This window comes from Corvus moneduloides, chromosome 2 (genome assembly GCF_009650955.1).
Source record: "Corvus moneduloides isolate bCorMon1 chromosome 2, bCorMon1.pri, whole genome shotgun sequence".
NCBI classification, from domain to species: Eukaryota; Metazoa; Chordata; class Aves; order Passeriformes; family Corvidae; genus Corvus; species Corvus moneduloides.
The window spans coordinates 88452551-88466715 of record NC_045477.1 but is presented as its reverse complement, the minus strand read 5'-3'; the positions used below and the strand labels follow the sequence as shown (position 1 = coordinate 88466715).

The window sequence follows — 14165 nt, the reverse complement described above, 5'->3', positions numbered from 1 at the left end:
GCCCCCATGCATTATACAATGTTGGTCTAAGACTTCATTCCACTGATATCAGGGATTGAGCTTTCAGATGAATCACACATAATATTCCTTTTTCATTTACAATTTTTTTTATCTGCCTTTAGAGATGTGTTTTCATCTAGCAAATTCCTTTCAACTTGGTTTAAATAAGAATATATCAAGCTTTATGTTCTAGTTTTAGCCATTTCAATTCTCTCAGCATGCAAAAACTGACATCTCAATAAATGACAAGTGTCTTTAAAAAAAATTTAAGTTTCTTGTAATTTAAATATTCTTAATATTAGAAAGAAAGTGGGCAATAAGCAAGACTTAGTAATTGGTTTTTTTTTCTAACCATAATTGTCTAGAACATCATGCTCACTTCTTAAGGTTTTTTTAGGTGTAAAATATAAACTGAAGTTTAATCATCTAGACATGATACAATGTCAATGCAGGGGTAGAACGCACGTCTATGAAAGTCCAAATAAGTGTAAAAAATAGCCAAAAACTCAGAACGGTTTATTATTCTGTTAATTTTAAGCCCCTTGTCATGAATTTCCTAAGGACAGCTTAGGCTTCTAATGTAAAATAAGTCAATACTGGTCTAAGGGACAAACCCTGTTTCGAAACTCTTCCCTCCAGAGAAACTCAATTAAATGAACATTGGAGCAGGTGAGAAATGAGTGAACCATCAAGAGGTTTTGCTGAGAGCCTCACCTCAGCTAGACAGTGACAAGGTATCACTTAAGACTAAATGTGACTAAAAGCACAAAATAAAAGCTGACAAGGAATTTGAAAGCAGCCTATTAAATTTTAGTATGGAAAGAATGCCTGCCTGCTGTTGGAAGACTGATCGATTATTAAGATTTAATAGACTTTAGTGAGAAGACAACCTCAAGGCATTTTATTTGTATGACCAACTGAGTGCTCTTAAGGCTGCACTGACTCCTAAATCCAGAGAGGCAAGAAGTTACAGATGGAAGAGGATTTTATTACCTTCATGTTGTGGCTTTACAAGATCCAGCATCTGGCACAGACAGTCTTCAAATGGCAAAGGTTCTATGGCCATGTTATCTAATTTTTGGCACTGTTCTTCATAAAAATATTCCAATTCATACATAGACAAAGCACCATCCCCATCAAGGTCCATGCAGCGGAACCAGTATTCAATGCTGAAATTTGGTCATTAAGAGCAAAGAGACAAACTTACTACAGCATTTCAAGAATTCATGCTGCCTCTTTTAAAGGCAAAAGTAGACTTAAGACTACATTCCACTAATCCATACAAAGTCATTAAACACCACCTACTGTGCTAAGAGTTGCTGGTATTTGCTATGCCATCCATTATTGCATTTGAAAACATATTTGTTAATGGTGTAAAGGAGAAGACTAAAACACATCATTTTACGTCAAAATATCAAGGGAGACAATGAAAAATTGATGAAAACTTCAGTATTTTGGGCTTGTTTCCATATTGAACAAGTGATATGTCACATGATAGGTTTCTTATCAGTACCATGCAGCTAATAGTAGCTGCACAGCTTCCCAAAATCATTGGCATCATGGAACAGCTGCAATGTCCTTAATGTATGGCCCTGTTCATAAATAGGCCACATACAACTTATGGAACAATAACATTGAATTAGCCTCTTAAAAGTCATTAAAATAGACTTCTACAGCAACAACAACAGCAGACACTGATAAATAAGGACGATGCAAAGAACTGGGCCAGTTTTCCACTCATGTTTTTATAGTTTAGCTTCTTCCATTAGAGTTGCAGCTGTTCATCAGTGGTCCCCATTTAAGGGCTGGAAAAACAAAGTCAGTCTTTGTTTCTGTTAAAACAAATTAATTCTTACCTAGTTGGTGTTTTCTTGTCCTCTTCGGATATCAAAAACCAGACAAAATCAGCATAGCTAATCTTCCCATCTTTTTGTGCTTTTCTACCTCTTGAAGGCCAATGAGGAATAAGATAGAAAATTTATTTTAGAACACCTAGCTTTTACAAAGCAAAATTAGGATTGTTTTCCTTGTTGCTACTAACTATTTACTCCTAAACGATGAAGTGTTCATAAGGTGACTTGTGACAGAGTTCACTGACCACTCAGGATAAGGAGCTTGTGCACTCTGTTCTGTTTCTAATGCAATGGTGAAGAGGAAAGGGCAACTGGAGAGGAAGGTAGTACCCTCTCCAGGACTTACAGCTTTTCTCCCTGGGCAGCAATGCCGCTGCTTAATTGTTAACAGAAGAGCCATCTCAAATAATTTTTGATGATATATTATATACAAGTACATATGCTTTTTAGAATTTCTATTCAGGTAAAAGTGATGAGAACTTAAAAGCTTTATAGAACTCCACAAGCTAAAAGTTTTTGAATGAAAATGTGAAGATAAAAATGACATAGAAATATTCAGGAAGCAAATGTCTGTGGCAAGAACAAAATTGTCTGTTTCTACTCTCCTACCGCAGCAACCACGTAAGTTCCACATAGTCAACCTATTAAATAAAGTCAGGTAGGCGGTTCCTAGACATATTACATTTCAATAATAAAATTCATTTTTTTCTGTTTTATCTTCAAGATGTCTGGGAAAATATGGTATATGTTTTGTCTTGCCCAAAAAACTCACATAAAGGAGTAAGCTCTAGACATATGTCTGCTAAATCTCTCTTCAGCTTTTATTTCTGTTTATCAGTTGCTTTCTAGCTCAGACACTTTCTAGCAAGCAAACACTTCAAAAATGAATAAAATGCCATAAATACACAAGAGGAAGTCAATCCGAAGGGGAGAAATAAAGAATGACTGTCAAAAATGTGAAGTAATTCAACTGGAGGCATTTTGGTAAATTTATTGATGCAATAAGCATTGATTTTGCAATTAATACTTAAAAGCTCAGTTCTCCTTGAACATTTTTCAGGTTTGAGGGATGGAAAAAGAATGATGCTAACATTTCTTACTTCCTCATTCTCAGTCCTGCTAAGTTGTACAATATCCAGTGGCCAGTGTTCATATGGGTGAAGAAAGGGAGAGTGAAGAACTTGAACTGTGCCAAAGGTTCCAAGACCACTCTAGTACTACTAGAGTTTAAACTACAATACTAAATCTTGAAATTCACTGCTCCTTTGTGAGGGGGAGCCATTTTTTTCCCCTGGCAATATCATACAATTTAACAAGCAAAAATTAAATTGGATTTAGGTCAGCATACAAAATACATACCTTGTTACTGCTCCTGAGAAGATGCGCTCTATCATCCGATTTGAAATTGCTGTGAAGAAAGGTTTAAAACATGTCAACTCTATGCAAGTTATTTTTGCCTTGTATTGTCTCATTGAAGAGTTTACTGGAACTCTTATATATACACATATCAGCAAGAAAGACCAAGTGTAGTGCTCATTAATCCCTTTGAGTCCTTTTAGAGAGGATCTCTTAACACAAAGTCTCCAAAACAAAGCTAGAACCAGCCAGCTTTGAATTCAAACTTAACACAGAAACAGTGGTGCAATAAAAGTAATAAAATTGGCTGATTAATAAAACAGCATTTCCCAGTTCTTTGACAAGTAAATAATGTTTTCCAGTGGCATTAAGTTTTACATGACCTTGGCAAAGAGCCAAAACAGAATTGGCACGATCACACATAATAAACATACCTTACTGATTCTGACGGGTCTAATTTTGACGTGGTTTTGACCCATGCTTCTATTTTGAAACCATTTCAGGGATTTTAGAGACATATCTTAACTGAGCACTACATCTGTAAAGGATCTTCAACTTATACTTAAGAATTTGCAAAATTAAATTGCAGGTGGCACTGTATTAGTTGTGCTTTCTGTATAAAATGTAGTAACACAGTAGAGCAGCCACTCAAATGAAAGCAGTTTTCCTTTCTCACTGTCCTAAAGCATAGTCAAACTATAGCAGGCAAATTTTCAGAAGGAATCAGAGTTGTGTTTATCCTTTTTAACATGGGATAATACTCCATAATCACTTTGTGCTTAAGTAAGCTTTCCTGTCCTGAAAGGAACACTATTAGGATGGGCACTAGGCATCTAAAAAGAGCCCCAACAGTTCCATACAAACTACAAGAATATTTAAAATAGGAACAAGCATGCAAGACTACAGAATAATGGTCACTGCATATTATACATGCAGAAAATGTAAATCTGCTAACCAGTACTAAATAGTATTAAACCAAAACACACTGCAGCTGAGTTAGCAAAACTTTAAAATAAGCCAAGTACCAAGAAGGTATGTTTACCTTTTCTACTCTTTCCATACCTTGCCATAAAAGTAATGCTACTCGAATAATACCAGTAAAATGGATAGTGTCCAAGATAACAACCCAAAATTGCCAAATAAAACCATTTATAATATGCCAACACTTAAGTGGTATTTCCTCCACTTCTTTGCCAAGATCACAATTCAAATTCAGAATTTTCCTCAAATGTGGTATTCGTAGATGCATCACGGATGACTTGTCCTGCTTTAGTTCACTGAGCCAGCAGGATCAGCTACACCAACAAACTCATGAAACTGGCCTTGGCATTAAACCACTTCCTCAGCTCAAAGTTTACAGGTCATTTAATACATGTAAACAAAGGTGCTTCATTTGTCATACCATGATCATTATGTCGAGCTAAATCCTTCCGATCAATATAGAGGTCATGGTCTGTATCCAGCTCCCAAAATTTGCAATAGATAACATAAAAATGTTCATATGAGAAGTACTCTGTCAGCTGGTTAATATCAGGTTCCTCTTCCAATAATGCCACATTCTATTATCAGAAGGATAAATAGAACACATTAAAGCATTTGTAAGACATTTGTTTGTTGAATGATCTGAGTTCTCATAACCAAATTAATATCTAATGCTATTTCAGTGGAACAATTTGTTTTCAGGGACAATGCACACCATACAGCGTGACAGTGAAACTGAACACACAGGGTGGAAAATTAATGCATTCACGGAAGAACGAGTAGATCAGACCAACTTCTGCTTCACAGATTTGCAGGTATACAGCTCTAGATACAAAAAATTACATTTAAACATATTCTAATGTATGAGAATTAATGCAATTGGGTCTTCATTACTTTTTGGAAAAGGAGGAAATGCTATTTCTGTTACTCCCTTAAGCCTTTAGTTAATGCAGTTTTAAAACTTGTAGAAATATCTGTCTTGCAAAATTTTGCATGTTATGTACCTGCAAAAAGTTGCTTTTCCTGAGCTCATTGCAAGTTATTTTCCCAGACCAGGACCTATTTACTGTATAAAATATTCTCTGTATGACCTGCAAGAAAGAGAAAATGGAAAGAAACCTTAGCTATGGTAGTTAAATGCTCGTCCAAGTATTTGTCAAAGATGTCTTAGTACAGCTGCATTAGAAAGCTCCATCTTTCTCCTATTTCTATTCTTTTCATTAGACAGAGCTTGTGTCATATTATCCATTATCCAAACCATTTCTAAACTACACCTAAACTCACCTAGGTAAGTTTTATTTCAATGCTGCAGTATCTATGTCTCACTCAGTAATGCTGCAGAATATGCTAGCCAAAATATGTCTATTGGCAATTTCACTACCTCCAGTCTTCCAGATCTAGAGGATATAATCTATTAAACATATTAATGTATCTTATTACTTCACATTTAAAGACCTGCATTTGCTATAAGACTGTTTTACTTCATAAATGAATTTACAGAAATAGAATTGGGACTGTTTAAGGATCAGCGTACAGCAGATGTTGCTACTTCTGAAGTCCACAAACCCAACAAATCTACATCTGACAGAAATACTTCCTGCAGATGCAGAGAAAATGTTTTTCCCCATTTAACTTCATTCTATTTGAAGTTCCTTGGAAAAAAACCCTGTTAATAGCATTAAAAGTAGTACATTGATATGTTCTAAGTGAAGAACAAAGAAAAATCTGTGCAAGAAAGATGACTAGTTCTTGTGCCATGACTGATACTGGAACCAGAAACAAATGCATCCAGTTGAGTATCCAACACTTTTGTTTAAATAAATTTTACATGTACATCAACTAAATGAGCATACAGATCTTTTCCAAACTAATGGTTCTATGGCTATTTTGGATAACTCATGCATTCAGTGTAATTTTCTCGGGTTTAGTTTACAAACATAAGACTTTAAAATATGCTTTTCCTGCTGCTTTACTGAACTCAGTATTCATCTCAATTAGTTTGACTTAAGACAACCAGATGTACATTTCAAATCAGTCATTCACCACTAAACAAATAAACAGAAAAAACCCAGACAAAAAACCTAAACATATTATGAACTATAATTGCTCAACTGGTGACTGATTATACCTGCTAACTGGCAAGACTCAATATTGCATGTGTAGTGTTTCATCTGCAACAGAGCAATTACTAACTAAAATCCCCATCTCTTTAGGAACCCCTTCCCCACAATTAAAATGTCCTCACAACTACAGGCTGTTTTTATCACTTCAGACTTTAATTGCAGTAAATCAATAGTTTAAACTAACCAATCATTTCTAAATTACACATAGAAAAGTAATGTACTTATGAAGCTTTGAAAGAAAGTTTAAACTCTAGTGCAGCAAGCTCCTCAGTTCTTACTTCGAGCAAGAACAGCTGGTTCCATGACTTCAGACAGAAGAATAGATTATTCTGCTTCTGAAACTTAACTTAATTCTAATTGTGAGTTTAGGGAAGGCCCATTTTTGGCTTATACTACAAAGCAATTTTTTCTAAAAAGTTTTTTGCCTTAGCCTTGCAACCTAATCCATCTGCATGTCATTATCTCATCTGTTATACATTTAACTGGTCTAAAAATAAGAACAAAATTGAATGTTTGGTAAAGACAACTGGGAACAGACTTAAACTGTTTTCTAAAGTCAGCTGAGGCAGAGTATAAGCAAATTGTCAGAGAATTGCCTTTACTATTCTGCAGAGTGCTTTGTCAGAAGGGAGAAGAAATGGTGCAATACAGAGACTACAATTTCAAGAACTTATAGTTCAGGTATGCACGTAACATCCTGGCAGAATAAATGTAATATCTCATTTGTCACAGCAAACATTTTTAACTTATTTCAGCTCTATCTTGGCCATATGTAACTAACCTGACCACTAGACTGACCAACAAACCTATACCATATCTTAGCAGACAGAATAGACTGCTTTCATGGCTTACAAAACATGTGCCAAAGAGATGTATGTAATGTATATGCATACACACACATATATGTATGTATTTACAAAAACCCAGCAGAAGAATGGCTCATTTGGTTTGCAACTGGAAGTATCCTTTAGATAAAACTTCATGTAGCAAGGTTAAGCTAATTGAATACAGGTATGAAATGCCTTATTTCATCATAGGTAAAATAATCTATAATTATCCTTAATAACTTGCAGGACAGAATTTTAGAAGACTATACCAAGCTCAGTTGGTCAGAGCACGGTGCTAATAATGCCCAGGCTGTGGGTTTGAGCCCTGTATGCACCATTCACTTAAGAGTTAGACTTGATCCTTGTGGGTCCCTTCCAACTCAGAATATTCTGTGACTCTGTGAACAGTTATGCTGTCCTAAAATATGACAAGAAAAGGGTGGAGTGCTCCTGCCATTTCTTAATCTGCAGAATGGTGTTCCAAATATTGTTGATATATTCATACTAGTTTACTTTTCGATTTAACACCATTTTTTTTGATTAAACACCGATTTCTATTGAAGTCTACACTAAATTGTGCTAATAAAATACTTCCAGCACTAATTTATTCAATACTGCTAGACTCAGACCTACTCAAATAAGCTGTTCCTCCAAAGAAAAGTAACTGGAAATGGCAGGACCTTTTCTTTCCTACTGTTCTTCAGGACAGGCAGCAAGTTTTCACAATTTTGACCAGAGCAGGCTTTGATACAACCCAGAATCCATTAAGAAACAAAACAACTCACAGGCAGAACAATTCCTTCAATCACAATTGACAAGAAAGTTCTGTGAGCTCAGGTAATCATTATAACAAGAAGCAAAAACTAATGCAGCAGGACATACTTGATAGGCCAGCAAGTCTCTGTAAGGATATAATGAACAAAACCCAAATGCTCTCAAAAAGAAAGTTCCACAATTTCAACCTGGGTCAAAGTATAAGATGGACAAAAGATGATCAACTCTGCATAGTTTTTTTTTTTTGTTGGAAAATATTCATTAAGCTAGTTTTCACATGCACAAAGAAAGTGAACTAGATGTCATTTTGAAGAATTTTAATCTTTTGAGACTTCACTGGAATCAACTGTCTAGTCTACAGTTGAGAAAATTTAATGTCACTGATTTTTCCCTTGGGTACAGAACAAATACTTCAGTCACATAACCCTGCAAAGACAGAAATGAAACTTTTCATGTAAAAAACCTTCCTTGGAAGAAAAGTCCCCAGAGAGAAAAGTGGCAGGCAGCTTCAATATCATCATTATTTCACTTAATACTGAACATAATCATATTAATATAGATGTTTCATTCAAGATTTCATTTAATTAATCCCAGATTAAGGTCAGGATTCTAATGAATACAGTCTAGAGCCACAATCAAGTGTTTTAAGATAACAGCCTGCTCTTCATTTAATGTTCACTAACTTATCCAACACCATTACAATTCACTGCTTCTCTTACTAGTATCAAATTCAGCAATTCCTTACAAATGTTAAGAACTAGGATGCTTAAGAAAGACACTTTTCCCACAAGATTTCTAGTTACGTAGAAATGAAGACTGACAGCCTACTCTACCCTTCCCAAGGGACAGGATGCTTAGACGTATTGACTAATTTTGATTTTCTTAGTTAACCAAAAAATAGCTTTTCCAGATATAAATCACTTACTGTTGTAATATACCGAGAATGGAATTCAGATGCTTCTTTTAAAAATGAAAGGCCTGGATGACTATTCACCACATCCTACAAAAAAGAAATGACAATATCCCAAAGAGTATTCATTAGTAACCATATACAACAATTAGCAAAGATTAGCACACCTGCTTCCTTAACCAAAAAAGTTCAAATTAACTACCACAATCATTACTGATAACTTTGTTTTCACCAGGGCTTCACATAAATAACACTACAAATCTTTTTAAAAATAAAATTATCTTTTAAAGAAATCACATAAACAAAAGTTTTCCTATATTTTAGGAGTATTATAGGATTTTTTTCCTATATTTTAGGTTAGTTGAGGATTTTGAACACTATTGACTGCCGTAGCTTGTAATTTTGTGGCTGACTATGATGCAGTAAAGCCAATTTAGGTTTTATTCAGTCATTTCTATAGGTGGTGCTTGCTGCTCTTTCAACAAAGATTTACTTGGTTTTGAATTCATATCCCACTTCTCCTTTGCCCTCCAAAGGCCTATCCTGACTTAAACAACTTTAACTGCCTTCTGAAACATAAAAGATTCCAACACAGGTGCTATTCCTGCAATTGATTTTAAGTCTTACCATGGCACTTAAAAAAGACCTCACCTTATACGAAATGATTAACTGTAAAACAAGTCACTCACTGGCATCTTAGTGGATCATGCAAAGTCAGTTGCACTAAATATTATCAATAAACTTTAATGATGACCATGAAAAGTATGTTTAGTTCAAACAACTCAGGGCTTTGCCAGTTCATAATTTTTTGGTGTTCCTAGAACTAGTTTCTGTTGCAATTTACTTGTAAAAAAGGAATGAAGTCTTCTTGCACCAAGTAGTTACATCCAGGGTTCATCAGAAGGTGAACAAACTTTGCAGCATCATCATAGCAGGTTTGAAGTACTCTGAAATGTAAATAGTTCCATTTAATATTCTACACGGAAAATTGCTCATGCTACCTCATGCAGGCATCCTAGAGCAAGGCCTATGAAACAACATTTATTCAAAAGCTAATTACAAATGTCAAACCATGCTCCAAGTGAACTTATCAAAGCAGTACTGTCTCTTAAATTTATGTTAAAGGAGGCAGGTACACCATGTAATTGATTACATGAAAGTACAATTTAAAATTAATATTAGATGAGAACTAGAAATAAAAAGCATTTTGTCCACAACTGGCATCTACAAGTTAGGGCCATGGTTTTCACTCTTCTCATGAACTGTCAGTCATTTACCAAACATTTTAAAATCTATAAACACTGTAAATGAAGATTTGTTTATGTTAAAGTATTATTTAGTTACATTTTCCCATGTACACGTTTGCTGACAATGGTTGATTATGGGAAAGTGTTTTATTCCCCTTTCCAGACAGGATTGCATTCAGAGCTTAAAATATCACATTTCAATGAAAAAAAATGCAGTACTTCTAAAAAAATGTAATCTACTTACTTCCTCCACATTGCAACAAATTTATGAACTGACACATATCCTGTTCGTTCACCTCCAGCACAATAAAACAAAGGACCTTTCCAGTAAAGTGGGCATTCACAAGCCTAGAATTAAAGTATACATGAAGTCAATTTATTGATTGCTTATCTGAGGGCTACTCTTTTATTTATAGATCCTTCAAAAATTACAAGCATTAAGAAGAAAGCATTAGGGAAGAGATATTTTAAAAACTGTTTCGGAAACCAGCTTCACCTTCTGAAATAATTCATTTTAAGCAACTGCTTTTGGCTGAAATCCAAAAGTGGAGAGCAAAACACAGGGCAACTTGTAGCATTCCTAATAAACTAATGCAGAGAGTCACATGCCTGTCTGTCCATACTCCAAGCAGCTGAACAGAGTCCAACTTAAGCTCTGCTCAAGAGCTGGATATCTTTAAGCTAAGCTCAAGACAGCACACTTACAGACCTTCTGAACTGGAGCAAATTGACAATTTGTCTGGCTCGGAGGATGGTTCAACTCATCTGCATCCCTGCATGTGCATGGCACATCCTCTATCCAATTTTAAGTAGAAGGCCAGCCTGATCTGAGCAGCAGTATCTTGCTTTAGGGTACTCAACAGTTACACATTCCCAACTCCAATGCTCCCCACATACACCTCAAGTGCTGCTTCTGTGTCTGCTCCAAGTGTCTACAGCCGCACCAGCCAAGTGCCCAACTCGCCTAAAAGCGACTCCAGCTGGGAGCACTCAGACATGCTGGCATCCCCAACAATCTCTGCTAAGACTGTGAATACTGCAAGATGTGTAAGGTCACTGCAGCAAAAGTACAATTACTTCTCATGCAATAGTTTAACCAGTACTTCAAACAAATTTTTAAAAGTGAGTTTGAGGAATACTGTCCTCAGACAGTGTTCTTCAGGGAGGTGTCTTTCATCACTGAATTGTAGGTGACTAGAACCTTTCACCTTCCTTGCTGAGGGAGTGGGGTCTCATCCCCACCTCCTCTCTTCTGTGTTGTAAGGAGCTGTGGAAGACAGGGATCCTATAATTCAGCTTAGCAGTAAAAAAGTTTTGGAGAGGCAAACCCCCATCCTGCTCCTGTGAGCAGTCTTAGCTTCTATTTTCTAGACCCTGGACAAAGTGACAGGAACATGGATGAGAACCTGAGACTCATTACCAAGACCAGGACTTGCAGTGAGATTTCAAGCATTGATTCAATATAACAAAATGGAAATTTAAGTTTATTTTAACTAGCTTATTGTCTTTAAACTTACACAAGTTCAAAAATACTTGTTGCTTTCTAAGCTAAGTATGTTGTAACTCTGCCATAACTCTAAATTAACTCTTCAGGATTAACTTGAGGGCTATAATCTGGCTATAATCTCAAGTTACCAAACCATTCTGTCTTTACAACAGGGGTTCAGCACACTGCAGAATGAGAAAAAAAAACCAACCAGTGTGAACACCTGAAAACAAAACATGTATTAGCAATGCTTTTGCCCTAAGTCTCTCGGTCAATATGGAATGGAGAACAACATACGATGTGCCCTTCAGTATTTGGTTGTTTATGCAGCAACAAAAGTAGTTCAAGGTTTGGTTTAATGTTTGTTTCTTTTTGGAAGGTCATTTGATACACAGTTAATGCAAAAAATTCCAGATAACTGTGCTATCAACAATGTAGAATATCGTTGAATACTAAGGTGTGGGAGATGGAAACACACAATACAAGAAAACCGAGCACAGAGAACTCATCTTTCCTTTCCATAGGAGTACAGTACAAAAAGAAGATGGCCAGCAAGTTCTCACCTTTGCAACCTTACCCATATCTTCTAACGTTGCCCTCTCATTTGGAAATTCAGAGAAAATTTTCTCAATTTTGGCAATCACAGCATCTATATTCACTTTTTCCTTAGGACATCCTCGAGGAAAATAAAAAGTTGGAATGTTTTGACTATGTGATGGTGGCAAAGTTTCTTCCTTCTTTGTTTGAACCTAAATAGATGAATACACATTTGACAGTCAAGTACCATGAAATCACATAGTCATCCACAGATAACTTAAATCTCTTGATATTCTATGTTCCAACGCACCTTGAAAAAGATTTCAGAATATAAATTGAATAAACTACTAAAGAATAAGAAGACAATAGAAAAATTAATGAGGATTTCCAAAACCAGCAGTTTAGAAAGACTTCTAGGATGTTAAATATTTAATAAAAACAAGTTCAATCTTCAACATACCAAGTTTCAAGACTGATACATAAGACAGCTTCTTGGGGACATCTGAAATTACTTAGGTTCTATTATTTGTTTCAGAAAAAACCTTTCAACTTCTACCTTAAGAGACATCATGAAAGAGTTTGCTATTGAAATAAGGATCATAACTTTGTTACAAACCACGAACCTATTTAATGTAGGTACTGTGAAGATTTTCTTTTTTTTTTTTTTTTACCCTAAAAAATGATAGATTTTATAAAGGTAGTAAACAATGCCTGCAGAGGGATTTTTTTGGGTAAAGTATATGCAATTATGGTATGAGAGCTTAGAAATATATTTCTCAAGAATTGTGATACACCATATCACTAAAACCACCCCCCCCAGATGACCAGTAACAAGAGCAATTTATTTAAAAGCATTTAGGTTCAATAAAGAAGAATTTACCTTGTAGTTAGTTTCCAAAAGGAAGTTAAATAGGCCAGAGAAACAAAGATAACAGGCAAAGTAACAACAGAGTTAGGAGACAACTCAAATGTAGCAATTCAACTAAATTAAACTCTTTATTCCCAACACTACTATTCAAATGTAGAAACATTGCTATAGGGTGATCTGTCCTAGTGATGGATGTGTTCAAGATCTTGCATCTAATCTCTCATTTTCAACCAGAATTGGGGGGATATAAACACAAAATCCCTTCAAAAACCCTAACCCTTGTTTTATTCCTTATCACCTTTGCCAATGCCTGTAAAGATACCCAGCTCTCCTACCACAATCAAAGTCCTTCCTTAGGTGAATGGAAGAACTAGGTGCTTATGGACAACAGATTTTAATTTGCAGAGTTCCAGCCCAGAAGCCTTCATTGGAATGCTACATATGCAAAAAAAAAGAGCCTGAACTAACCTTTCCTTCCCCTTCTCTGCATTTGAGCAAGAATTCCTGTCCACAGCTGCAGAATTACCTTAACCATGCTACAAGTTTTATTTCATAGAGGAAAAAGTTACCTTGAATCTGTGACACTGGAGTCAATGTCTGTCAACTTTCTAAGAATCCTGTAAGTAACATCTTTTGATATTTTATCATTGGTTCAGCAGTCCAGTTGACAAGGCATCAGTTTAGAATAAGAGTGCTATGGGGTATCAAAAATCCCTTCCAACTTCAGACTTCCAAAATTTTGGGAAGTATAAAGACAGCACTGTTTTATTCTCTGGGTAACATCACCACCAGCACTACAAATAATGTCTGTAATTGGGTAAACACCTTGTTTCATTCTAGAAGCCCAGCTCTACCCATTAGCACTTTACAAGAGCCCTTGCAGTTACCCTATTTCCCCTTGTTCCCATCTCCAAGAATGGCCTGGACTGACATAAGATTAGCTTGGTTGGTGAGAGCATGGTGCTAATAACACCAAGGTCAAGGGTTCGATCCCCGTACGGGTCATTCATTTAAGAGTTGGATTTGATGATCCTTGTGGGTCCCTTCCAATATTCCTCAGAATATTCTGTGATTCTGTGATAACCACTCCCATGTGAGCTCCTCAAATGGCCACAGAGCAGCAGGTGTTCCAGTTCTTCAGAGGCACCCAATGAGGAATGCCTCCTCTGAGAAAAGGGAAAGTGCAAATCATAGACTACTAAC

The 14165-nt window shown here is 35.9% G+C and overlaps 1 protein-coding gene across 3 annotated transcripts in view; it reads right to left on the bottom strand.

Annotated features, from left to right (window-relative positions):
* Positions 1-14165, bottom strand: part of PPP2R3B (protein phosphatase 2 regulatory subunit B''beta) — a 53592-nt gene that overhangs the window by 4455 nt on the left and 34972 nt on the right. For all 3 annotated transcript variants that reach the window (XM_032100231.1, XM_032100230.1, XM_032100232.1), the window contains 9 exons: positions 12121-12306; positions 10316-10419; positions 9669-9771; positions 8840-8914; positions 5195-5281; positions 4612-4768; positions 3213-3261; positions 1857-1946; positions 994-1169 (listed from right to left, as the gene is read on the bottom strand). In XM_032100231.1, coding sequence (XP_031956122.1) covers positions 994-1169; positions 1857-1946; positions 3213-3261; positions 4612-4768; positions 5195-5281; positions 8840-8914; positions 9669-9771; positions 10316-10419; positions 12121-12306 — 1027 coding nt within the window. The remainder of the gene's footprint in view (positions 1-993; positions 1170-1856; positions 1947-3212; positions 3262-4611; positions 4769-5194; positions 5282-8839; positions 8915-9668; positions 9772-10315; positions 10420-12120; positions 12307-14165) is intronic.